Source organism: Pleurodeles waltl, chromosome 5 (assembly GCF_031143425.1).
Source record: "Pleurodeles waltl isolate 20211129_DDA chromosome 5, aPleWal1.hap1.20221129, whole genome shotgun sequence".
NCBI lineage: Eukaryota > Metazoa > Chordata > Amphibia > Caudata > Salamandridae > Pleurodeles > Pleurodeles waltl.
Window position 1 is genome coordinate 9,087,151 of NC_090444.1, and position 25,275 is coordinate 9,112,425.

At 47.8% G+C, this 25,275-nt stretch overlaps 1 protein-coding gene across 1 annotated transcript; it reads right to left on the reverse strand.

The window, feature by feature from the left end:
• Nucleotides 1–705: 705 nt before the first annotated feature.
• On the reverse strand, nt 706–24,370 carry LOC138295245 (zinc finger protein 420-like). Its single transcript, XM_069233439.1, has 2 exons — nt 24,015–24,370; nt 706–4,483 (listed from the first exon to the last, which is right to left on the reverse strand). The coding sequence occupies exon 2, from the start codon at nt 3,916–3,918 to the stop codon at nt 2,329–2,331; it is 1,590 nt and encodes a 529-aa protein (XP_069089540.1). The 5' UTR covers nt 3,919–4,483; nt 24,015–24,370; the 3' UTR covers nt 706–2,328.
• Between the last annotated feature and the right edge of the window lie 905 nt (nt 24,371–25,275).

Below are 25,275 nucleotides of genomic sequence, written 5' to 3' on the forward strand. Positions count from 1 at the left end.
TAACCATGCTGGGAAGAGGCTACTTCCTCGAACACATTAGGCTGGGAACAGGGAAAGAAATCTGGTTGTTGCTTTGTGTAACATTTGCATTCTGTCAAAGTTTGATACTCTTTGGAGTTTGCACAGTCACCTCTGTGGGAAAGGGGTAACTTCACTGGGACCCCTTATATCAGTGAGCAGGTGTGGATGTTTTTCGACATAGCAACTGACGACTCTTTTAAATGGAAGACTTCACAATCAGTACATTTTAATCCCGGGTGACCTTTTTGATGTCTCATCAGAGAGGGTTTGGTGGGAAATGCTCTTTCATGTTTATAATATTCAATGACTTCTCCCAAGTTTATCATTTCTGGTCAAGAGTTAGTTCAGTTTCACCCTGGAATGCTTGTTGACACATTAGGTTCCTCCTGGGAAAAACCATTTTGCAAGAAAAAGTTGTTCCTGCCAATATGGAGTATCTTGGTCACATTTATTGCTTCTATTGAGTCACAGTGTGGATTTTCAGATGCTGCATGAATAGTCCCCAGTGTATAATTTCTGATTAAGCATTACCTATTCCTTTGTAATGAATACCTCGTCACACGGAAGACAGATGCAGTTTCTCCCTGGAATGCATGTAGACACATTAGGTTCCTTCTGTGAAAAAACACTTTGCAAGAAAAAGTTGTTTCTGCCAATATGGACTCTCTGATCAGCATCTGGTCACATTTGTTGATTTTATTAATTCACAGTGTGGATTTTCAGGTGCTGCATTAATAGTTCCTTTGAAATGATGGCTTTGTCACATTCAGTATTTTTGTATGGAGGCCTCAAAAAATCATTAAAATGTTACTAGACCTGCAGGTCTGTTGACTTAAATAATCTACTCGACCTAATTGTAATGCCCTTGACCCATAAACTGCTTTAAATTATGTGGCAAGTATTTTAATTCACTGAGCCACCGATTTCTTCATTGTCATATATGAGAGCAGCTTCAAATACATGAGTTCAGCGTACCTGCTGTATAAAAAAAAATATTTTGTTTGATTTAATAAACTAAACCTTTGCTACACATAGAATACAAATCTAACCACATACAGGATACACCTGATCCCTGACTTGCCTCTTTGCTCATTAACAGCATTGTCATCAGGGCAGGGCAGGAATGTTTCTCAAATCATATTTCAAAACCATCACTTTTAATAAATACATAACTAAAGCATGAAGTGGTAGCATGCTGTTATTTGCAGTCAGCAGATTTTCCATTGAAATGACCACAACATTTCCCACTGACACGGGGTTTTACTGATACAACTATAGAGTTTAGAAACAATAGTGTTTGGAAATTGATTTTTTGCAAATACTTGTCATTTGCACATCACCAAGTAAAGAGTTCTGATATATTTTGCATCACACTTCTAACTTTTTTTTTTTTAAAGTGCTTTAATAATTTCTGACATTTTGAATATTTGTACTATTCATTTGTAAGCTATTTAAATGTTGTTAGAAAAAAACTGACATCATACAGCCATTTGTTTCACGATTGCTAGACAGCTCACTTGACAAAAAACTAACTGTAGTAAGAGAAAGCATTTTCCATGATAAGCAGCTGTTAGTAAAAAGACAACCTGACCTTTGACCTATATCCTTGAACAGACAGAAAATCTGTCAAGATAAAAACAAGATTTAAAGGCATCTCTTTAGCTCATTTACTTTCTGAATGAACAGAACACCTGTTCCTTTCCACCTTAAGTTCACTCGCACCCAGCCTTCATGCCCAACCTGGTAAAGTCTGACACGCCATAGCGAGTGAGCAAGTAGAGTTTGAAGCCTGCTATGGTGTCGCTCTGGTGTGGAGGACAGGTGTCCCACTAGTAATGACGTTCTGATGTTGCATTAGCTTTGTCTTTGTAAAGGATGCCTTGCCACATTGACTGCAGTGATATGCATTCTTCATCATCATTACTTTCTCCTCTATATTGACTTACTGTTATTGTATCTGCTGTGCAATAAATGAACTGCCACATTCAGTACATCTATTCGGCTTCTCCCTGGGTTGATTTGTTGACGCTGCTTTAGATTGGACTTCCTTTAGAACACTTACTACCCTCTGTACATTGATATGCTTTCTCTCCTGTGTGAACCCTCCAATGTTGCATTTAACTGTGCTTTACAATGAATGCTTTGTCACATTGAGTACATTCATAGGGTTTCTCCCCAGTGTGGACTTTCTGATGTCAATTTCTAATATATGTCTTCTCACATTCAGTGATGTTGAATGGTCTCTCCCTAGTGTGGACTATTTGATGTCACTTCAGCTTTCCAATTGTTATAAATGCTTTGTCACTTTCAGCACATCGATGTGGTTTTGTCCCTAGTGTGGATTTTCTGATGTCGCACTAGGTTTCCACTTGTTATAAATGCTTTGCCACATTCTGTACATTGATATGGTTTCTCCCCAGTGTGGACTAAATGATGTCGCTTTAGATTTTCATTTGTTGAAAATGCCTTGCCACATTCTGTACAATCATAAGGTTTCTCCCCAGTGTGGATTTTCTGATGTCGTTTTAGCACTCCATTTATTATAAATCCCTTGTCACATTCTGTACATTGATATGGCTTCTCCCCAGTGTGGATTTTCTGATGTTGCATTAACTTTCCATTTGATATAAATCCCTTGTCACATTCTGTACATTGATATGGCTTCTCCCCAGTGTGGATTTTCTGATGTTGTTTTAGCTCTCCGTTTCTCATAAATGCTTTCTTGCATTCTGTACATTCATAGGGTCTCTCCCCAGTGTGGACTTTTTGGTGATTCATCAGATAAAACTTTGAAATAAATGTCTTGTCACATTCTGTACATTCATAAGGTTTCTCCCCAGTGTGGAGTCTTTGATGTACCCTTAGTTTTGACTTTCCACCAAATGCTTTGTCACATTCTGTACATTCATAAGGTTTCTCCCCAGTGTGGGCTCTTTGATGTACCCTTAGTTTTGACTTTCCATTAAATGCTTTGTCACATTCTGTACATTTATATGGTTTCTCCCCAGTGTGGGCTCTTTGATGTACCTTTAGATATGACTTTCTAATAAATGTTTTGTTACATTCTGTACATACATAGGGTTTCTCCCCAGTGTGGATGTTCTGATGTTGCATTAGTTCTCCATTGGTTATAAATGCCTTGTCGCACTCATTACATTTATACGGTTTCTCCCTAGTATGGACTTTGTGATGTCGCGTTAGGTGTCCGTATGTTATAAATGCCTTCTTGCATTCTGTACATTTATACGGTTTCTCGCCAGTGTGGATTTTCTGATGTCGTTTTAGTGCATCACTTGTTATAAATGTTTTGTTGCATTCTGTACATTCATACGATTTCTCCCCAGTGTGGATTTTCTGATGTCGTTTTAGCCCTCCCTTTATTATAAATGCTTTGTTGCATTCTGTACATTCATATGGTTTTTCCCCAGTGTGGACTTTCTGATGTTGCATTAGTTGTCCTTTGGTATTAAATGCTTTGTCGCATTCTGTACACTCATAAGGTTTCTCGGCGGTGTGGACTTTCTGATGCTGCATTAGTTGTCCATTGGTATTAAATGCCTTGTCACAATCTGTACATTCATATGGTTTCTCCCCAGTGTAGATTTTATGATGCTGCTTTAGATTGTTCTTCCATCTGAACACTTTATTACATTCTGTACATTCATATGATTTTTCCCTGGTGAGGACTTTCTGATGTTTCAATAGGTCTCCACAGGTAATAAATGCCTTGTCACATTCTGTACATTCATATGGTTTCTTCCCAGTAAGGATTTTCTGATGTTGTTTTAGCTCTCCGTTTGTTATAAATGCTATGTCACATTCATTGCACCAATAAAGTTTCTCCACAGTGTGGAATTTCTGATGTTGCGCTAGGCGCCCATTGGTAATAAATGCCATGTTGCATTCTGTACATTTATATGGTTTCTCACCAGTGTGGATTTTTGATTCCGCTTTAGATTCTTCTTCCTTCCAAACACTTTATTACATTATGTACATTTATATGGTTTCTCTTCTACGTGGAGACGCTGATGCTGCATTAGGTCTTTCATTGCAAAGAACACCTTTCCACAGTCAGTAGACCAAAACAGTTTTTCTCCAGAATGAAGTTTCTGATGTCACACTTGCTTTTTCTCCGCCTAATAAATGTGATTCTCATTCTAGATATTCATACAGTTTCTCTCCTATGTGTTCTTTCCGACAACAGATTAGCTCTTCCTTCATAATGAATACCTCATCCGACTTGCTTCAGTATGTCAGTGTGTTACATCTTCAATGTATATCATCTGATGCATAAGAGCCAAGTACAGATCACACTAGGCAGTTTGGGTTTTCTGCTGTAGAGTTTGGCGAAGCATTAAGCTTCAAGTGAAAATATTCTGAGGCATACTGTTTTTACATCACTTCCTACAGAAGTGATGTTTAATGCCTTTACCTTTTTCGCTTATTAATTTATTTATTTCACCTGTTAGATTAAGAAAAAGAAACAGAATAAGCTGCAATGCAGAGCCCCTCACAAAGATCTGTTGGCATTTAGTGAGACAAGTGCACTGAAGAAATTCTTGATCACACTTTCAATGTAAAGAAACAATAAGCAGAGTAAGGACATACTATCCTTCCATGATCTCCTCCTATTGAGAAGAATGGACTCAAGGAGTCATCAAGACACCAGAGAAGGTTCCTTGTTCAGTGAGTGAGACCCTCTCCCCACAACACACTACAATGTTAAATCCATAGCGACAAGATGTCTCCTTTCTTATCCAGGGAATGCTTCCTATTATCACACAGCCCAACAAGTAATACAAGATGGAGCCTTTGCCAGTGAATGGACCATGCAACACAGGACATCACAATAACGACTTGAAACCTAAGCAAATGCTGCAAGGAGTCCTTTGTACTATCAGAGAGCCTAGGATAGGACCCAGATAGGTAATCTGAGCAACTTCCACATAGGGTAATTTCAGAGATCCGAGGTTCTGACCAGAACCACACAAAGAACAGGAGGTTTACAACTATTTGAAACACACATTGGCTAAGTCATTAAGTCTCACCTTTCAGAAGTACAGGCTTTCCCAATGGTGCACAACTTAAGGAAAAAAAATAAAAGGTGCAATGACGCAGCTAATGTTGCATCATTCTGCTGCTATGCTCCACAAATGTGAACACCTATAGATTGAAAAGCGCGCCATTTTCCATTTTTGGTTTGGTATTTAGCCAAGACCATTTATTTTAGTAAAGTTACATATGTAATATACTTACTTAAAGGGGCTTTCAGCTCTCCATTCATTGGTCTGTTGTTCTACCATTTGAATTTTGCTTCTGCCCACTACAGAATACAGCACAGGGCAGTGGGTCAGCCTATTTTGCTGTCGAACTTCACTCTGAGTGACAGCATTCCACTCTTTCACAAGGAGGTAGTAGTAGGAAAATACGCTCTTTCTTGGTTACCCCATTTTTCTGCCGGATGTTAGTGTGTTTAACTGTGTTCACTGGGATCCTGCTAGCCAGGACCCCAGTGATTATGCTCTCTCTCCCAAAAGTCTGTATTTCACCCACAATTGGCACACTGGTGCCCCCTTATAAGTCCCGATATATATATAGGGTACCCAGGGTATTGGGGTTCCAAGGGATCCCTATGGGCTGCTGCATATATTTTGCCACCTATCAGGAGCCCATGCCAAACTCTTCTGCAGGCATGCCATTGCAGTCTGTGTGAAAAGGTGCAAGCACCCGTTCACTCCAATTTTTCACTACACCAAGGGCCAGATGTAGCAAGCAGTTTTGCTCATTCTGTGTCTATGGGAAAATGTGTTTGTACATATGGCCCCAAGTCACTTATAAGTCAACCCTGAGGTAGGCATTCTAGCCCAGAGGGCAGGGTACAAAGTACCTGTATGTGAAGGCACCACTGCACTAGCTTCCCAGGATGCTTGAATCCTGTCCAGGGAGGACCTGGCTTGGCGGTTCGGGCTGGACTGCTCCCATAGGGAGCAGGGTCAAGACTGATATTCCTATGGCTGGGTCTGAACTGGAGTGACATGGCAAGCAAAATAACCATGGATTAAACCCAGATCTGTGACTGGAGGTAAGTGTCTGAAAAGTGTCAACACTCCGCCCATCATTTTATTTTGTGATATTGCTCCCACAAAGTCCAGGCCCATTTTCCCGGACTTTGTGAGTGCGGGATGCCATTTTACACATGTACTGGACATAGGTCAATACCCTTGCTGGTCACCTGGGGCAAAGTAAAACTTAGCATAGACTGGTCTCTCACTTTCACTGGCCTCACATGTCAGAAGACACAAAGGAGTTTTGTCACTCCTGTGTCACCTGTCACACCAGTGGCAAGACAGGTAGCACCCCAAAGGCCCCCTTAATCACACTGCCAGTGGTTGGGCTACCCTTTGAAAGGGTAGGGGTTTATATTGTTGGCCCCCTTGACCCTCCCACAGCTTCTGGAAACAGATTTATTCAGGTGGTGTTGGACCATGCCACCAGGTATCCAGAAGCCATACCTCTTAGAACCACTACAGCTCCTACAGTGACTAAGGCACTCCTGAGAATATTTTTCAGGGTGGGTTTCCCAAAAGAGGTTGTATCAGAGGTAGCAACTTTGTGTCTGCATACTTAAAAGCAATGTGGAACGAGTGTGGTGTAATATACACCTTACCATCCCCAAACAAATGGGTTGGTTGAGCGTTTTAATAAAACACTCAAAGGTATGATAATGGGACTCTCTGAAAAACTCAGGAGGAGATGGGATGTCCCTTACCATGCTTCCTCTTTGCCTACGGATAGGTAACCCAAAAAGAAGTGGGCTACAGCCTCTTTGAACTCTTCTTTGGTCACCCTGTTAGAGGTCCACTAGCACTTATGAAGGAGGGTTGGGAACAACCCCTGAAGCCCCCTAAACAAGATATAGTGGATTATGTACTTGGCCTCAGATCAAGTATGGCTGAGTAGATGAAGAAGGCCAGCAAGCCAAGAATTACAAAAGCAATGGCATGACCAGAAGGCTGTCCTGACTGTGTACCAACCATGGAAGAAAGTGTGGGTCGTGGAGCCAGTGGTACTAAGAGCACTCCAAGGCAAATGGAGTTGACCACACATCATTGTGGAAAAAAAGGGTGAGGTCACTTATTTGGTTGACCTTGGCACTCCAGGAAGTCCCCTTAGGGTACTTCATGTGAACTGCCTAAAGCCCTATTATGACAGGGCTGATGTAATCCTGCTCATGGCCACTGATGGGGGACAGGAAGATGCAAGTGACCCTCTTCCTGACCTCTTTTCAAATTCTGCAGCTGATGGTTCAGTTGAGGGGGTAGTCTTAGCAGATTGCCTTTCTCAGTCTCAAAACGAAGACTGCAGAACTCTTCTGGGACAGTCCTCAGATCTGTTTTCCCTTATACCTGGTCAAACCACATGGTGTGAACACACCATTGATACAGGGGACAGTCTGCCTGTCAAGAGTAAAATATACAGACAACCTGCTGATGTAATGAATTGCATCAAAGCAGAGGTGCAAAAGATGCTTGACCTGGGAGTAATTGAGCACTCAGATAGCCCATGAGCTAGCCCAGTGGTACTAGTCCCAAAGCCACACTCTCAAAATGGGAAAAGAGAGATGAGGCTTTTTGTTGACTATAGAGGGCTCAATACAGTAACCAAAACAGATGCTCATCCTATCCCTAGGGCAGAGGAGCTCATTGATATACTGACATCGGCCAAGTATTTTACCACTTTTGACCTTACTGCAAGCTGTCAGAAGGTGCTAAACCCAAGACAGCATTTTCAACCATTGGAGGGCACTACCAATTCACAGTAATGCCCTCTGGTCTGAAGAATGCACCTGACACTTTTCATTGGTTGGTGAACACAGTCCTCCAAGGTCTGGAAGCCTTCATTGCAGCATAGCTAGATGATATAGCTGTCTTTAGCTCCACCTGGGATAATCACCTGGTCCACCTTTGGAAAGTTTCAGAGACTCTGCAGAAAGCAGGACTTACTATCAAGGCGTCAAAGTGCCAGATAGTGCAGGGGAAGGTGGTGTATCTGGGACACCTAGTAAAAGGAGAACAGATTCAGCCACTACAGGGGAAGATTCAAACCATTTTGGATTAGACTCCCCCTACCACACAAACCCAGGTCAGAGTCTTCTTAGGTCTCACTGGGTATTACAGGAGGTTAATTAAGAACTATGGCTCCAAGTTAAGACCATACTTCTTTGGTTTTCACTTCATTGTTCAGACAGGCCACAAACCTCTTATGACTCAAACAGATGAAAAGAGAAAACCCAAAATTGTTGAGGTGGTCCATTTCCCTACAGGGTATAGACTTTACAGTGGAACATAGACCTGGGAGTAACCACTCCAATGCAGATGGACTCTTCAGATATTTCCGCTTTGACACAGAAGACTCATCTGGGCAAGGTTAGCCTTTTTGTCCCGCTTTTAGGGGGTAGGGGTGGGGGTTCTGTAGGAAAGTACCCTCTTTCTTGGCATGGTTACCCCCTTTTTTGCATGATGTCAGCGTGTTTGATTATGTTCACTAGAAGCCTGCTAACTCGGACCCCAGTGATTATGCTCTCTCTCCTAAAAGTCTGTATTTCACCCACAATTGGCACACTGGTGCCCCCTTATAAGTCCTGAGTGTTAGAAATGGGGTCTTTGGGTGGCAGTTACCCCCTGTCCAAGCAAGGACCCTCACTCTAGTCAAGGTAAAGGAGAATCACACTCAGTTAACCCCACTCTCCTCCTTGGTAGCTTGGCACGAGCAGGCAGGCTTAACTTCAGAAGCAATGTGGAAAGTATTTGCACCAACACACTTAGTAACTCAGTAAAAACAAAAAAATGACACAACACAGGTTTAGAAAAATATGTAATATTTATCTACACAAAACAAGACCAAAACAACAACAATCGAACATACAAGTCAAGGTATGTATTTTTAAAGAATAAGAGTCTTAGGGCCAGATGTACCAAAGGGTTTTACCCATTCTGTGTCTATGGGAAAATGTGTTTGTACATATGGACCCTGATCCTTAGAGAACAGTGAGAATGCTGTTATTTCACAAAAGTACCTGGGTGGCGTCAAAATAAAGCAGCACGGGCAAGTGTGCTTTGAAAAAGGCCAGCGATGCGTTGATTTCTCACTCGCAAGCCAGACCGTGCGTCGTTCCTCCTCCTGTCAGGTCAGCGTGCGTTGTTTCTTCTCTCCCGCAAGAGAGCGATGCATCAATCCAGACAGGCACCTCAGGTCCAGGCAGGCTTTGCGTTGATTTTCCGCACCCAGCGATATTGCGTTGAAAATCTGGTTGCACGGTCTCCCAAAACCACGCTGCGTGGGGTATGCATCATTATCCGCCTCAGTTAGCGGGTTTTGCTCTTCGTTTCTCCAGATGCATTGCATTAATCTTCCAGCCGCGATGCAGGTGGAGCATTGACTTCAGCCAAGAAGCAGGCGGCGTGTCATTCATCAGCTGCGTAACGGAAGGTGCACCGAAAAATGTCCCCGCACGGAGGTCTGTGCGTGCATTTTCAGTCCTTGTCTGCCAACTTCACCTTTCAAGGGCCCAGGAACTGGATAGGGCACCACTTGGAAGGGCAGGAGTCTCAGCAGAGAGTCCAGGTGTTGGCAGGGGAAGTCTTTGATGGTCCTGAGACTTCAACAACAGCAGGCAAGCTCAGTTCAAGCCCTTGGAGATTCTTCTCAAGCAGGAATGCACAACAAAGTCTAGTCTTTGTCCCCTTTCACAGGCAGAAGCAGCAACTGCAGGATAGCCCAACAAAGCACAGTCACAGGCAGGGGCAGCACTTCTCCTCAGCTCTTCTCCTTAGCTCTTCTCCTTGGCAGAGGTTCCTCTTGATTCCAGAAGTGATCGTATTTTCAGGGGTTTTGGGTTCTCTTCTTATACTCCTTTCTGCCTTTGAAGAAGGCCTACTTCAAAGAGAAGTCTCTGTTGTTTTCAAGATCCTGTTTGGCCAGGCCCAAGACACGCACCAGGGGGTTGGAGACTGCATTGTGTGAGGGCAGGCACAGCCCTTTCAGGTGTAAGTGACCACTCCTCCCCTCCCAGCACAGATGGCTCATCAGGAAATGCAGGCTACACACCAGCTCCCTTCCTGTCACTGTCTAGAGAGAGGTGTAAACAGCCGAACTGTCAAACTGACTCAGACAGGGAATCCACAAACAAACAGAGTCACAGAATGGTTTAAGCAAGAAAATGCCTACTTTCTAAAAGTGGCATTTTTAAACACACAATCTAAAAACCAACTTCAATAAAAGATGTATTTTTAAGTTGTGAGTACAGAGACCCCAAACTCCACTTGTTGATCTGCTCCCAAAGGGAATCTGCACTTTAATAATATTCAAAGGCAGCCCCCATGTTAAGCTATGACAGAGCTAGGCCTTGCAACAGTGAAAAATGAATTTGGCAGTATCCCACTGTCAGGACATGTAAAACACATCAGTACATGTCCCACCTTTAGCATACACTGCACCCTGCCCATGGGGCTACCTAGGTCCAACCTTAGGGGTGCCTTACATGTATAAAAAGGGATGGTTTAGGCCTAGCAAGTGGGTACACTTGCGAAGTCGAATTGGCATTTTAAGACTGCACACACAGACAATGCAGTGGCAGATCTGAGCCTTGTTTACAGGGCTACTAATGTGGGTGGCAGAACCAGTGCTGCAGGCCCACTAGTATTATTTAATTTACAGGCCCTGGGCACCTCTAGTACACTGTACTAGGGATTTACTAATAAATCAAATATGGCAATCATGGAAAGCTAATTACACATACATTTTACATAGGAGCACTTGCACTTTAGCACTGGATAACAGCGGTAAAGTGCACAGAGTATCAAAAATAGAGTCCAGCACACATCAACAACCTGGGAAACAGAGCCAAAAGTTAGGGGAGACCACGCCAAGGATGCCAAGTCTAACACCTAGTATATGGTACCTAGGTGCCCAGGCCATTGGGGTTCCAGGGGATCCCTATGAGCTACAGCACATATTTTGCCACCCATAGGGAGCCCATGCAAACACTTTTTCAGGACTGCCATTGCAGCCTGTGTGAAAAGGTGCAAGCACCCTTTCACTGCCATGTTTCGCTACACCAGGTCACTTTTAAGTCACCCCTAAGGTAGGTCTTCTAGCCCAGAGGGCAGGGTGCAAAGTACCTGTAAGTGAGGGCACCCCTGCACCAGCAGAGGTGCCCCCACGCACTTCAGGCCCATTTTACCAGACTTTGTGAATGCGGGGAGACCATTTTATGTGAGTACTGGACATAAGTTACTATCTACGTCCAGCTACATAATGGTAACTCTGAGCATAGGCATGTTTGGTATCAAACATGTTGGAATCATATCCCAAGGCTTTTGCAAGCATTGGTTGTATGATTCCATTCACTCTGGGGGCTCCTTAGAGGACCCCCAGTATTGCCATTTCAGCCTTCTGAGGGTTTCCAGGTAGCCCAAGCTGCTGTCACCTCCCAGACTAGTTTCTGCCCTCCTGTTGCTTGAGAAGCTCAAGCCCAGGAAGGCAGAACAAAGGTTTTCCTTTGGGAGAGGGTTTTTACACCATCTCCCTTTGGAAATAGGCATTACAGGCATGGGAGGGGTAGCCTCCCCCGAGCCACTGGCAATGCTTTGTAGGGCTCATTTGGTGCCCTCGTTGCATAAACTAGTCTACACCGGTTCAGGGACCTACAGTCCCTGCTTCGGCACAAAACTGGACAAAGGAAAGGGGAGTGACTACTCCCATGTCCATCACCACCCCAGGGGTGATGCTCAGAGCTCCTCCAGAGGGTCCCTGGGTTTTGCCATCTTGGATTCCAGGTTGGCAGGGAACTCTGGAAGCATCTGAGTGGGCAGTGCCAGCAGGTGACGTCAGAGCACCCTCCTGATAGGTGGTCACCCAGCTAGGTGACCAATCCCAGTTTCAGGGCTATTTAGGGTCTCTCCCTTGGGTGGTTCCCAAGATTCAGATTGCAAGACTCCAGCAGGAATCCGCTGCACCCTCCACTTTGACTTCTGACTGAAGAAACTACACCTGGACTCTTCAGGACCCTAAAAGCTGCAACAAAGAAGCAAGACGCCTTCTGCAACATTGTATCTCCGGTTCCTTCCAGCAGCTGCAACATTTCCCCGGTCCTGCATCCTCTGAGGACAGCCCATCTTCAGCCTGCATCAGAAGGAAGAAGGAATCTCCCTTGGGGTGAAGGAGTCACTCCCCTGTTTCTGCAGGCACGAACTACAACGACGACCGGCTGCGTGGATCCCCTCTGCTGCTGAGCTGCGTGGATCCTGCATCATGGGTGGTGGACTGAAGTGTTCCCGACTGTCCTCTCTTCCAACTGTCCACCTTGGGTGAAGGTAAGCCCTTGCCTGCCCTGCAGGACAGTACCCCCTGGCACCGCGCTATTTGCAGCAGCCAAGGCTTGTTGGCATCCTTCCTCCAAGATCTTTGTGCATCTTGCAGATCCAGCCCCCATCACTCCTTCCTGCGACGCACAGCTCCCTGAGTGGCCCTCCGGCGGCATGGGAGCCTTTCTCATAGTGCTGTGTGGGCCTCTTCTGCGACTCTCCTGTCCCCATCCTGTAGGACTCCTGTGGGTGCTGCCACGTCTTCTGTGGGCTCTCTGTGCTGCTTAGTGCCCCCTCGGACTTCCCCTCCTGGGTAAAGTCCGCCTGGTCCTTCCTGGTCCCCGGCAGCGCCATTGTCCTCTAACTGTGAGCTTTGCTTGGGCTAAGGCTTGTTGGCAGACTACGACGAAGCAAACCTACCTGCAATCCTCTTGCCGGCGTGGGACATCACCTGCACCCTCCAGAAACCTGACTTTGTCCTCTTGGGTGCAGTGCTGACTCTTCTTCCTCAACGGTGGTTCACTTCTTGCACCTTCATCCTGGTGGGTTGGGGCTCCTACCCTTCCTGGACTCTTCTGTGCTTCTTGGACTTGGTCCCCTCTTTTCACAGGTCCTCTGTTCCAGGAATCCACTGTTGGTGTCTTGTAGTCTCTTCTGGGTTTTGCAATATTCTTCTGTTCTTCTCTGTGTGTTCTAGGAAACTTACTGTGATTTACTCCTGCTTTCCTGGTCATTGGGGTGGGTTGAGGTACTCACCTTTGGGCTTTCTAAGTACTCCCAGCTCCCATCTACAAACTACACTTACCTAGGTGGGGGACCGACTTTCGTATTCCACTTTCTTAGTATATGGTTTGTGTTCCCTCTAGGCCTATTTCTCTATTTGTGATTTTCCCTAATTGTACTGTTTCTGCATACTAGTGTATATAATGTGTGTATTACTTACCTCCTAATGGAGTATAGCCTCTATGGTAATTTTGGTATATGTGTCTCCAAAATAAAGTACCTTTATTTTTGTAACAGTGAGTATTTTCTTTCATGTGTGTGAGTACTGTGTGACTACAGTGGTATTGCATGAGCTTTGCATGTCTCCTAGATAAGCCTTGGTTGCTCATCCACAGCTACCTCTAGGGAGCCTGGCTTCTAGACACTGACTACACTACACTAATAAGGGATACCTGGACCTGGTATAAGGTGGAAGTACCATAGGTACCCACCACACACCAGGCCAGCCTCCTACAGTAGTTTCCTTCAGTGCCAGCGTTTCTGTTTGTACTTAATAATTACGTTAGTGTTGCCTGTGTGTTTAGAGCCTCATGTGACAGCAGGACGCTTTCTAACAACTCTTCACAGCACAGGGCACATTCCAGCTTTATCAGTTCCTGACTCCTGCTAATGCTGTTGTAAAGTCCTTTTGGAGCTGTCCATTTGCATCTATTCTTTATAAAGTAAGACACTTTTCAGAATGCACGCAGTGAAATACATTTATAACTGCACTCCTGTATGTATTTTAATTGAGGATTACAACTATGTTGGTAAACCAACTTCGTCTGTATGTCCTGCTTGTATGTCTCTCTAGTTTGCTTTCAGTGTTCTTGTCAGGCTTACATAGATATTTAACTATTATATCACTAATTGAATCTGCACTGTGCCATCTATGCATCTTTGCAATCCTATCTATCTTCCCATGTGTGTTGATATACTCGTCTGTCTATAATCTTTTCTATTTAGGCGCTATCTACAGCAGAGAGACAACAGGTATATTAAGTGAAAAATAAGGTAGGACCCAGAGCAGGTGTAGATACTATCCAGAGCAGAAGGTTGGCTGATAATCCTTAGCACAGCAAGTGGAAGTGCTATGCACAGCACAGTGGGTCTAGGCGCTATCTTCAGCAGAGTGAATGTAGGAATATTAAGGATACAATAAGGTATGACCAGAACAGATGTAGATGCTATCCAGGGCAGTCGATCTAGGCACTACCTGTAGTACAGCAAGTGCAGGGGCTATGAAGAACACAGTGGGTCTAGGCGCTACCTATAACAGAGCAAGTGCAGGGGCTACGAAGAACACAGTGGGTCTAGGCTCTACCTATAGCAGAGCAAGTGCAGGGGCTACGAAGAACACAGTGGGTCTAGGCGCTACCTCCAGCAGATTGAGTCTGGGAAGAATTCCGAACAGGGAGAGTGTAATGATGTTAGGGTGGCTATAATTAGAAGAGCTATGGCAGTGTCTAGGTGCTATCAATACTATATGGACTGGGTGTTCTCATGAACTGAGTGACTTTAAATGGCATCAGGAATGAGATTAATCAAGACATCGATTATCAAAAACACAGAGTCATCTCAGCATTATTAGTAATGGATGAGTAAAGTGGGCGTGAGCAATAAATTGATTGGCGTTAAGCTGACTGTCGCTATATCCAAAATTCTGAGTCACCAAGTAAAATTAACTACTCTAACTGCAAATTACAGGCCTTATTTTGTCATTTCAAGGATGGTGATAGGTTCAGCAGCTGAACTGTGCTTTTATTTAATGACAGTAGGAGTGAAGTGCCATTTAATATAATTTGCTATGTTGCCACCAATTGTGGTATTTTTCTCCTGAGAATTTGACACAAGTGTGAGAACAAGACTCTTTGTAGCTGTGGATTCACAGCAGCTTCTTGTTAAATGCAGTGTATAATAGGTGTGTCCTAAATGCTTCTTAAGGTGGAGTGACCACAGGTCTGTTAGAGAGAGTCACAGCAGAGTACAAGGGACCCTCAGAGGTGCACATGGCTTCTGTCTAGCGCCTCTCTCGTGTCACCATATCTTACACCCACACCTCTGTCGTGCCCCCATCTCTTACACCTACACCTCTCTTGTGCCTCCATCGCTCGCACCCACACCTCTCGTGTCCTCGTCTCTCGCAACTACACCTCTTTCGTGTCCTCGTCTCTCACAACTACCCCTCTCTCGTGTCCCCATCTTACACCCACACCTCTCTCATGTTCCCATCTCTTGCACTCACATCTCTCTCGTTCCCCATCTCACACCCACCTGTCTCTTGTCCCCATCTTACACCCACACCTCTCCCATGTCCACATATTACACCCACATCTCTCCCATGTCCACATATTACACCCACACCTCTCTCATGTCCACATCTTACACCCACACCTCTCTCATGTCCACATCTTACACCCACACCTCTCTCATGTCCACATATTACACCCACACCTCTCTCATGTCCACATATTACACCCACATCTCTCTCATGTCTACATTTTACACCCACACTGTAGGAGGCTGGACTGGCTTGTAGTGAGTACCAAGGGATACTTACACCTTGCACCAGGCCCAGGTATCCCTTATTAGTGTATAGGGTGTCTAGCAGCTTAGGCTGATAGATAATGGTAGCTTAGCAGAGCAGCTTAGGCTGAACTAGGAGACGAGTGAAGCTCCTACAGTACCACTGGTGTCACTTGCACAATATCATAAAAAAACACAATACACAGATATACTAAAAATAAAGGTACTTTATTTTTATGACAATATGCCAACGTATCTCAGTGAGTACCCTCAGTATGAGGATAGCAAATATACACAAGATATATGTACACAATACCAAAAATATGCAGTATAGTCTTAGAAAACAATGCAAACAATGTATAGTTACAATAGGATGCAATGGGGACACATAGGGATAGGGGCAACACAAACCATATACTCCAAAAGTGGAATGCGAACCACGAAAGGACCCCAAACCTATGTGACCTTGTAGAGGGTCGCTGGGACTGTAAGAAAACAGTGAGGGTTAGAAAAATAGCCCACCCCAAGACCCTGAAAAGTGAGTGCAAAGTGCACTAAAGATCCCCAAAGGACATAGAAGTCGTGATAGGGGAATTCTGCAGGAAAGACACAAACCAGCAATGCAACAACGATGGATTTCCAAACAAGGGTACCTGTGGAACAAGGGGACCAAGTCCAAAAGTCACAAGCAAGTCGGAGATGGGCAGATGCCCAGGAAATGCCAGCTGTGGGTGCAAAGAAGCTGCTAATAGGCAGTAGAAGCTGAGGATTCTGCAGGAACGACAAGGGCTAGAGACTTCCCTTTTGGAGGCTGGATCCCCCACGCCGCGGAGAGTCGTGCAGAAGTATTTTCCCGCCGAAAGACCACCAACAAGCCTTGCTAGCTGCAAATCGTGCGGTTAGAGTTTTTGGATGCTGCTGTGGCCCAGGAGGGACCAGGATGTCGCCAATTGCATCAGGGGACAGAGGGGGCGCCCAGCAAGACAAGGAGCCCTCTCAGAAGCAGGCAGCACCCGCAGAAGTGCTGGAACAGGCACTATGACGAGGAGTGAAACAGTGCTCACCCGAAGTTGCACAAAGGAGTCCCACGCCGCCGGAGGACAACTTAGAAAGTCGTGCAATGCAGGTTAGAGTGCCGTGGACCCAGGCTTGGCTGTGCACAAAGAATTTCTGCCGGAAGTGCACAGAGGCCGGAGTAGCTTCAAAAGACGCGGTTCCCAGCAATGCAGTCTGGCGTGGGGAGGCAAGGACTTACCTCCACCAAACTTGGACTGAAGAGTCACTGGACTGTGGGAGTCACTTGGACAGAGTTGCTGGATTCAAGGGACCTCGCTCATCGTGCTGAGAGGAGACCCAGAGGACCGGTAATGCAGTTCTTTGGTGCCTGCGGTTGCAGGGGGAAGATTCCGTCGACCCACAGGAGATTTCTTCGGAGCTTCTAGTGCAGAGAGGAGGCAGACTACCCCCACAGCATGCACCACCAGGAAAACAGTCGAGAAGGCGGCAGGATCAGCGTTACAGAGTTGCAGTAGTCGTCTTTGCTACTTTGTTGCAGTTTTGCAGGCTTCCAGCGCGGTCAGCAGTCGATTCCTTGGCAGAAGGTGAAGAGAGAGATGCAGAGGAACTCTGATGAGCTCTTGCATTCGTTATCTAAAGAATTCCCCAAAGCAGAGACCCTAAATAGCCAGAAAAGAGGGTTTGGCTACTTAGGAGAGAGGATAGGCTAGCAACACCTGAAGGAGCCTATCAGAAGGAGTCTCTGACGTCACCTGCTGGCCCTGGCCACTCAGAGCAGTCCAGTGTGCCAGCAGCACCTCTGTTTCCAAGATGGCAGAGGCCTGGAGCACACTGGAGGAGCTCTGGGCACCTCCCAGGGGAGGTGCAGGTCAGGGGAGTGGTCACTCCCCTTTCCTTTGTCCAGTTTCACGCCAGAGCAGGGCTGAGGGGTCCCTGAACCGGTGTAGACTGGCTTATGCAAAAATGGGCACCATCTGTGCCCATGAAAGCATTTCCAGAGGCTGGGGGGAGGCTACTCCTCCCCTGCCTTAACACCTTTTTCCAAAGGGAGAGGGTGTAACACCCTCTCTCTGAGGAAGTCCTTTGTTCTGCCTTCCTGGGCCAAGCCAGGCTGGACCCCAGGAGGGCAGAAACCTGTCTGAGGGGTTGGCAGCAGCAGCAGCTGCAGTGAAACCCCTGAAAAGGCAGTTTGGCAGTACCAGGGTCTGTGCTACAGACCCGTGGGATCATGGGATTGTGCCAACAATGCCAGGATGGCATAGAGGGGGCAATTCCATGATCTTAGACATGTTACATGGCCATATTCGGAGTTACCATTGTGAAGCTACACATAGGTAGTGACCTATGTGTAGTGCACGCGTGTAATGGTGTCCCCGCACTCACAAAGTCCGGGGAATTTGCCCTGAACAATGTGGGGGCACCTTGGCTAGTGCCAGGGTGCCCACACACTAAGTAACTTAGCACCCAGCCTTTACTAAATAAAGGTTAGACATATAGGTGACTTATAAGTTACTTAAGTGCAGTGAAAATGGCTGTGAAATAATGTGTGCATTATTTCACTCAGGCTGCAGTGGCAGGCCTGTGTAAGAATTGTCAGAGCTCCCTATGGGTGGCAAAAGAAATGCTGCAGCCCATAGGGATCTCCTGGAACCCCAATACCCTGGGTACCTCAGTACCATATACTAGGGAATTATAAGGGTGTTCCAGTATGCCAATGTAAATTGGTGAAAATGGTCACTAGCCTGTTAGTGACAATTTGGAAAGAAATAGGAGAGCATAACCACTGAGGTTCTGATTAGCAGAGCCTCAGTGAGACAGTTAGTCATAACACAGGTAACACATACATATAGGCCACAAACGTATGAGCACTGGGGTCCTGACTAGCAGGGTCCCAGTGACACATAACAAACATACTGAAAACATAGGGTTTTCACTATGAGCACTGGGCCCTGGCTAGCAGGATCCCAGTGAGACAGTGAAAACACCCTGACATACACTCACAAACAGGCCAAAAGTGGGGGTAACAAGGCTAGAAAGAGGCTACTTTCTCACACACACCTCTCTCATGTTCCCATCTCTTGCACTCCCACCTCTCTTGTGTCCCCATCTGTTGCACCCACACTTCTCTCATGTCTGCATCTCACACCTACCTGTCTGATGTCCACACCTTATACCCACACCTCTAGTGTGTCCCGCAGCTCACACCCACACCTCTCTCATGTCCCCATCTCTTGCTCTCACACCTCTCTCGTATCCCCATCTCACACCTACCTCTTTCATGTCCCCATCTCTTTCTCTAACACCTCTCGTGTCCCCATCTCTTGCACCCACACCTCTCTCGTGTCCCCATCTCTTGCTCTCACACCTCTCTCGTATCCCCATCTCACACCTACCTCTTTCATGTCCCCATCTCTTTCTCTAACACCTCTCGTGTCCCCATCTCTTGCACCCACACCTCTCTCGTGTCCCCATCTCTTGCACCCACACCTCTCTGGTGTCCCCGTCTCTTGCACCCACACCTCTCTGGTGTCCCCGTCTCTTGCACCCACAACTCTTGTGTCCACATTGTTTGCATCCACACCTCTCTCGTGTCCACATCTTACAACCACACCGCTCTCGTGTCCACATCTCACACCCACACCTCTCGTGTCCCCATCTCTTGCTCTCACACCTCTCTCGTGTCCCGATCTCTTGCACCCACACCTCTCTCGTGTCCCCATCTCACACCCACACCTCTCTCCTGTCGCCATCTTACACCCATACCTCTCTTGTCCAAATTGTTTGCATCCACACCTCTCTCGTGTCCACATCTCACAACCACACCTCTCTCCTGTCCCCATCTCTTACACCCAGGGGTTCTGTTCACTGCATTTCTCTTACATTCACTGTCTACATCCCTGTGTCTATTACTTGGGATAAGTGTCCCTTTCAGCCACATTGTCCTGCTTAGGTTTCAAGTCCTGTATTTGGAAAATGAGTTTTTTAAAGTGAGTTCTTGCACCCTGATGTTAGGGGGGCTGTGAATGTTGCCTTGTTCACTACAGCTGTTCTGTCACAGTGATTTAGAGGTCTGTCAGAACACCTAGGGGTGCAGTGCGTAGGCAGCATCAGGCACCACCCCCACCTCAAGAACTGATGCCCCAGCAGTGATTGAGACCTGTTGGGTCTGTAACCCACTGATACCCAGAACCTTTCACATTTTAAATGTTTGTTTCTGGCACTCCCTGTGCTGAAAATAGTGGAGGTGGCCTCATTTCATCATGTGATTGTGGGCGAGATGGTGCAGTTCCAGGTACACAAAATTGTACATTTTTGTAAGGTAAAGTAATTTTCATAGTGTGATTTCAACCAGACTCCCTCATACACATGCTCAGCGGGTGCATAAACCAACCAGGCTATCCTACTGGCTTTAGCACAAGTGACCTGCTTGTTATCTACAGACCACCCCAGCAGGCACTGGACTTCCTACCTCTCAGGGGCACTGGACTGTGGAACCTGCAGGTGACAGTTCATGGCAAGGGCTCCACTCACCTGTTCATTGACAGCTTCTCGGGCTCTTTGTGTACAACTCACAGACCTCAACACTGGGGGAGGTTTGAAGAATGATTCTACCTTTTCCACTACAGTCCACCCTGACACTTGTATGATCCCCCACAGCCCGCCCTCAGCTCCAATTCTTGTGCGATTAGTGCTGCACATGCAATATAAACATGCAAAGTAAACACTGAAATGGAGAGAGAGGGGAAGTGTGTGGGGGAGAGGGGGCAGAGGGGAGACAGAGGGGAAAGAGGGAGGCAGAGGAGGGGAGAGGGGGCAGAGGGGAGACAGAGGGGAAAGAGGGAGGCAGAGGAGGGGAGAGGGGGCAGAGGGGAGCGAGAGGGAGCTAAAGGGAGGCAGAGGAGAGAGGGGAGACAGAGGGGAGATAGGAGGAGAGGGGAGACAGAGGGGAGAGAGGAGGAGAGAGGGAGATACAGGGAGGCAGAGGAGAGAGGGAGAGAGCGAGATAGAGGGGAGAGTGGGAAGCAGAGGGACGGGGCAGAGCGGAGTGGGTGGGACAGAGGAGGGAGACAGTGGAAAGGGAGGCAGAGGAGAGGGCAGAGGGAAGAGAAGAGGGCAGAGGGTATAGAGGGAGGAAGAGGGGATAGAGGGAGAGGCAGAGAGGAGGCAGAGAGGGGCAGAGGGGAGAGAAGGGTAGAAAGAGTGCAATGGGGAGGGGAGGGGGCAGAGGGGAGGGAGAGAGACAGAGGAGTGGGAGGCAGAGGGGAGAGAGAGGGGACAGAGAGGGAGAGGAAGGGGAGATTTTTAAAGCACTCTCCAGCCCAAAGCCAACCACACAGTAGCTCCTCTGTAGCCCAATGCTGCTACTCCTAGGAAGGAGGGGCAGGGGCGGAGTCAAGCAGGCAGTAAATGGAGATTTGTGCCCGGACCCTTCCGCAGAGGGGGTGGGCGCAGAATGTCTGCTCCTGCTAACTGCTTACTTTCTCTCTGAGTCCTCATGGGGGGCATTTTCAGGGAGCTGAAGCTCGACCTGGGGGTACTGGGGGCTTTACTTGACACTAGTTACATTACACAAGGACACATTATTCATTTATTTTATGCACAGGGCAATTAAGTGATCTGCCCAGGATCACAGGATGTTGAGCCAGCGCCGAGACTGGATCCTGACTCCCCAGTTCTAAGTCAGCAGCTCTGGCGAATTTTAAGCAAAGTTGTCAAAGGAGATTGTTAATGTGAGGAGCTGAGATTTCTTTCCATGGACTCGGTTACCTTCCTCCCACCTGGGAAACTGTCCAACAAACTGTGGATTAAACAAGCAGGGCTTTCATGCTGGCAAATCACAGGGTCCCGCGCCCACAAAGTGGATTTAAATGGCGTCGAGGCGCTATCTGCCGCTCTGTATAATAAAGGTTTATGTTGTGAAACTCCCATTGTTCAGGGAAGCTTCTGGAAGTGCAGATGTGTGGGGGGGGGGGGGGTGCGGGGGGGGCTGCTGAAATGCAGGTGACTCCGCTGCACTTCTAAAGTTTCTTCACTTCTCACCTTGCAGGGGCTCCGAGCTCAGGGGTACAACCCACAAAAGACTGATCCTGTAACCCACACACATTTCTAAATTCCAGCCCAATATGCTAAAAATAGCAGAAAGTCATTTATAAAACAGACCAATATTTACCAATCCTCAACACCGGGAAAAATGTGGCCCAACTGTGCGTGATGTGGACCAACCTGGCCCCTTCCCAGGACAGAGGTCACTTTTATACCAATATAGACCAGTGTCAGGGGTCACCGGCCTGAGACCCCCGGGAGTGGGAGGGGTCGGGGAGAAGGAAACCATTCACCGTTTTTATTCCACTAATTACACTGTAAACAGGATGAGGGAGCAAACCCCCTCACTCAGTGACTTCCCGGCTCCAACCCTCCCACCCCGATAACTCACCCGCAGCAGATCACACGGCGACAACTCACTCACCCGCAGCAGATCACACGGCGACAACTCACTCACCCGCAGCAGATCACACGGCGACAACTCACTCACCTGCAGCAGATCACACGGCGACAACTCACTCACCCGCAGCAGATCACACGGCGACAACCCACCTGCAGCAGATCACACGGCGACAACTCATTTACCTGCAGCAGATCACACGGCGACAACTCACTCACCTGCAGCAGATCACACAGTGACAACTCACCTGCAGCAGATCACACGGCGACAACTCACTCACCTGCAGCAGATCACACGGCGACAACTCACTCACCTGCAGCACTTCACACGGCGACAACTCACTCACCTGCAGCAGATCACACGGCCACAACTCACTCACCCGCAGAAGATCACACGGCGACAACTCACTCACCCGCAGCAATCACACGGCGACAACTCACTCACCCGCAGCAGATCACACGGGGACAACTCACCTGCAGCTGATCACACGGTCACAACTCACCTGCAGCGGATCACACCACGACAACTCACTCACCTGCAGCAGATCACACGGTGACAACTCACCCGCAGCAGATCACACGGCGACAACTCACTCACCTGCAGCAGATCACACGGCGACAACTCACTCAACCGCAGCAGATCACACGGCGACAACACACCTGCAGCAGATCACACGGCGACAACTCATTTACCTGCAGCAGATCACACGGCGACAACTCACTCACCTGCAGCAGATCACACAGCGACAACTCACCTGCAGCAGATCACACGGCGACAACTCACTCACCTGCAGCAGATCACACGGCCACAACTCACTCACCCGCAGCAGATCACACGGTGACAACTCACCCGCAGCACATCACACGGCCACAACTCACACACCTGCAACAGATCACACGGCGACAACTCACTCACCTGCAGCAGATCATACGGGGACAACTCACCCGCAGCAGATCACATGGCGACACCTCACTCACCCGCAACAGATCACACGGCGACACCTCACTCACCTGCAGCAGATCACACGGCGACAACTCACCCGCAGCAGATCACACGGCGACAACTCACTCACCTGCAGCAGATCTCACGGCGACAACTCACTCACCCGCAGCAGATCACACGCCCACAACGCACTCACCCGCAGCAGATCACACGGCCACAACTCACCTGCAGCACATCACACGGGGACAACTCACTCACCTGCAGAAGATCATACGGGGACAACTCACCCGCAGCAGATCACATGGCGACACCTCACTCACCCGCAACAGATCACGCGGCGACACCTCACTCACCCGCAACAGATCACACGGCGACACCTCACTCACCAACTCACTCACCCGCAGCAGATCACACGCCGACAAGTCACTCACCCGCAGCAGATCACACAGCGACAACTCACTCACCTGCAGCAGATCACACTGCAGCAACTCACTCACCTGCAGCAGATCACACGGGCACAACTCACCCGCAGATCACACGGCGACACCTCACTCACCCGCAACAGATCACACGGCGACACCTCACTCACCAACTCACTCACACGCAGCAGATCACACACCGACAAGTCACTCACCCGCAGCAGATCACACAGCGACAAGTCACTCACCTGCAGCAGATCACACGGCGACAACTCACTCACCTGCAGCAGATCACACGGCGACAGCTCACCTGCAACAGATCACACGGCGACAACTCACTCACCTGCAGCAGATCACACGGCGACAACACACCTGCAGCAGATCACACGGCCACAACTCACCTGCAGCAGATCACACGGCGACAACTCACTCACCTGCAGCAGATCACTCGACCACAACTCACTCACCCGCAGCAGATCACACGGCGACAACTCACCCGATCACACGGCGTCAACTCACCTGCAGCAGATCACACGGCGCGCTCCCTTCACACAGCTCTTCTGGGTGATAATAATTCACTGTCTGTGTCCATCCAGGGCTTGTGTGGTCGCCCCCACCTCTGCCATTACCAGTGTCGACAAAGTACATCATGGGGGGGGGTCAGCACCCCCACCCGAGGGATGGTGAAAGGATGCAGGAGGGAGGAATATGGGGCGCTATCCTCTCTCTCCCTCCTCACACGATAAATGTGACCCCCGTGAGATCTGTGGTGCAGCCTCCTGTAGAGAGGAGTGAACTACCTCCCACACTGCTGGTGCTTACACCCCTGTCCTGGCTGCACCCCTTAGACTACAGTACAACTCTTCCCACCAACCCTGGGCCCTTCCCTTCTCCCAACGCCTCTTTCCTGCCCCCTCCCTGCAGACTCCTCCCCCTCCCACAAATTCCTGCGGGAGGGGCTGTTATTCTTTTCTCCCCCTCCCTCCCTCCCTCTAAACACAGTCCAGAATCTGGACCTCGTCACTCCCAAACCTGACACAGCCTCGCCCCACGGCCATGTAAACCCTCCTCCTCTGAAGAAATATTCCTCTTGTAAAGCGCTTCAGCACCTTTCGGTAATGTTAGCGCTATATGATTGTGCATAAATGAATAAATAAAAAATCCCTGTAACTCTCCTGACCGCCCCCATTCGTGCCCCCTACGGACTCACCCTCCTGCCCCCTCCACAAATCCTTCAGTTGGGGGCTGTCATAGTTATCGTTCTCCAGGGGCTCCTCTCTTCACATGTAGTGCTTCGCAGCGCTCTGCTGTGGGAGGGGCCATCTAGAGGGCCTGGGAGGGGGGCAGGAGCCCCCACTAAGGCCTGGCTACCCGTGTCTGCATGGGGCGTCTCTTGGAACTCCGTTTCTGCCATTTGTAAGTACATAGACGAATGGTAGATGAAACTACAAGTCCCAGAATGCAACTTTTAATAGAAAGGGTGCATTACAAATCATACAGTGTTGTGCGTGTATTTTTGAAGACCTACGAGCAGCGAAGGCTGACTGAAGAAGGGGAGTGATTAGTGGTGGGTGGGGGCTCCCTTGGACGCAAGAGACGGGGGGGGGGGGGGGGGGCAGAGGGGAGTATGTGGCCTCCAACCCCAGAGCACACTGCACAATGCACTGCATTTATTTAATACCAGATCTATGTGGATATTGTGAGCAAACTAACTCAGCCGCAGATAAAAACAAGCATTGGCAAAGCCAATAGGTCTCGCTTTGTGAGAGTTAGAACGATT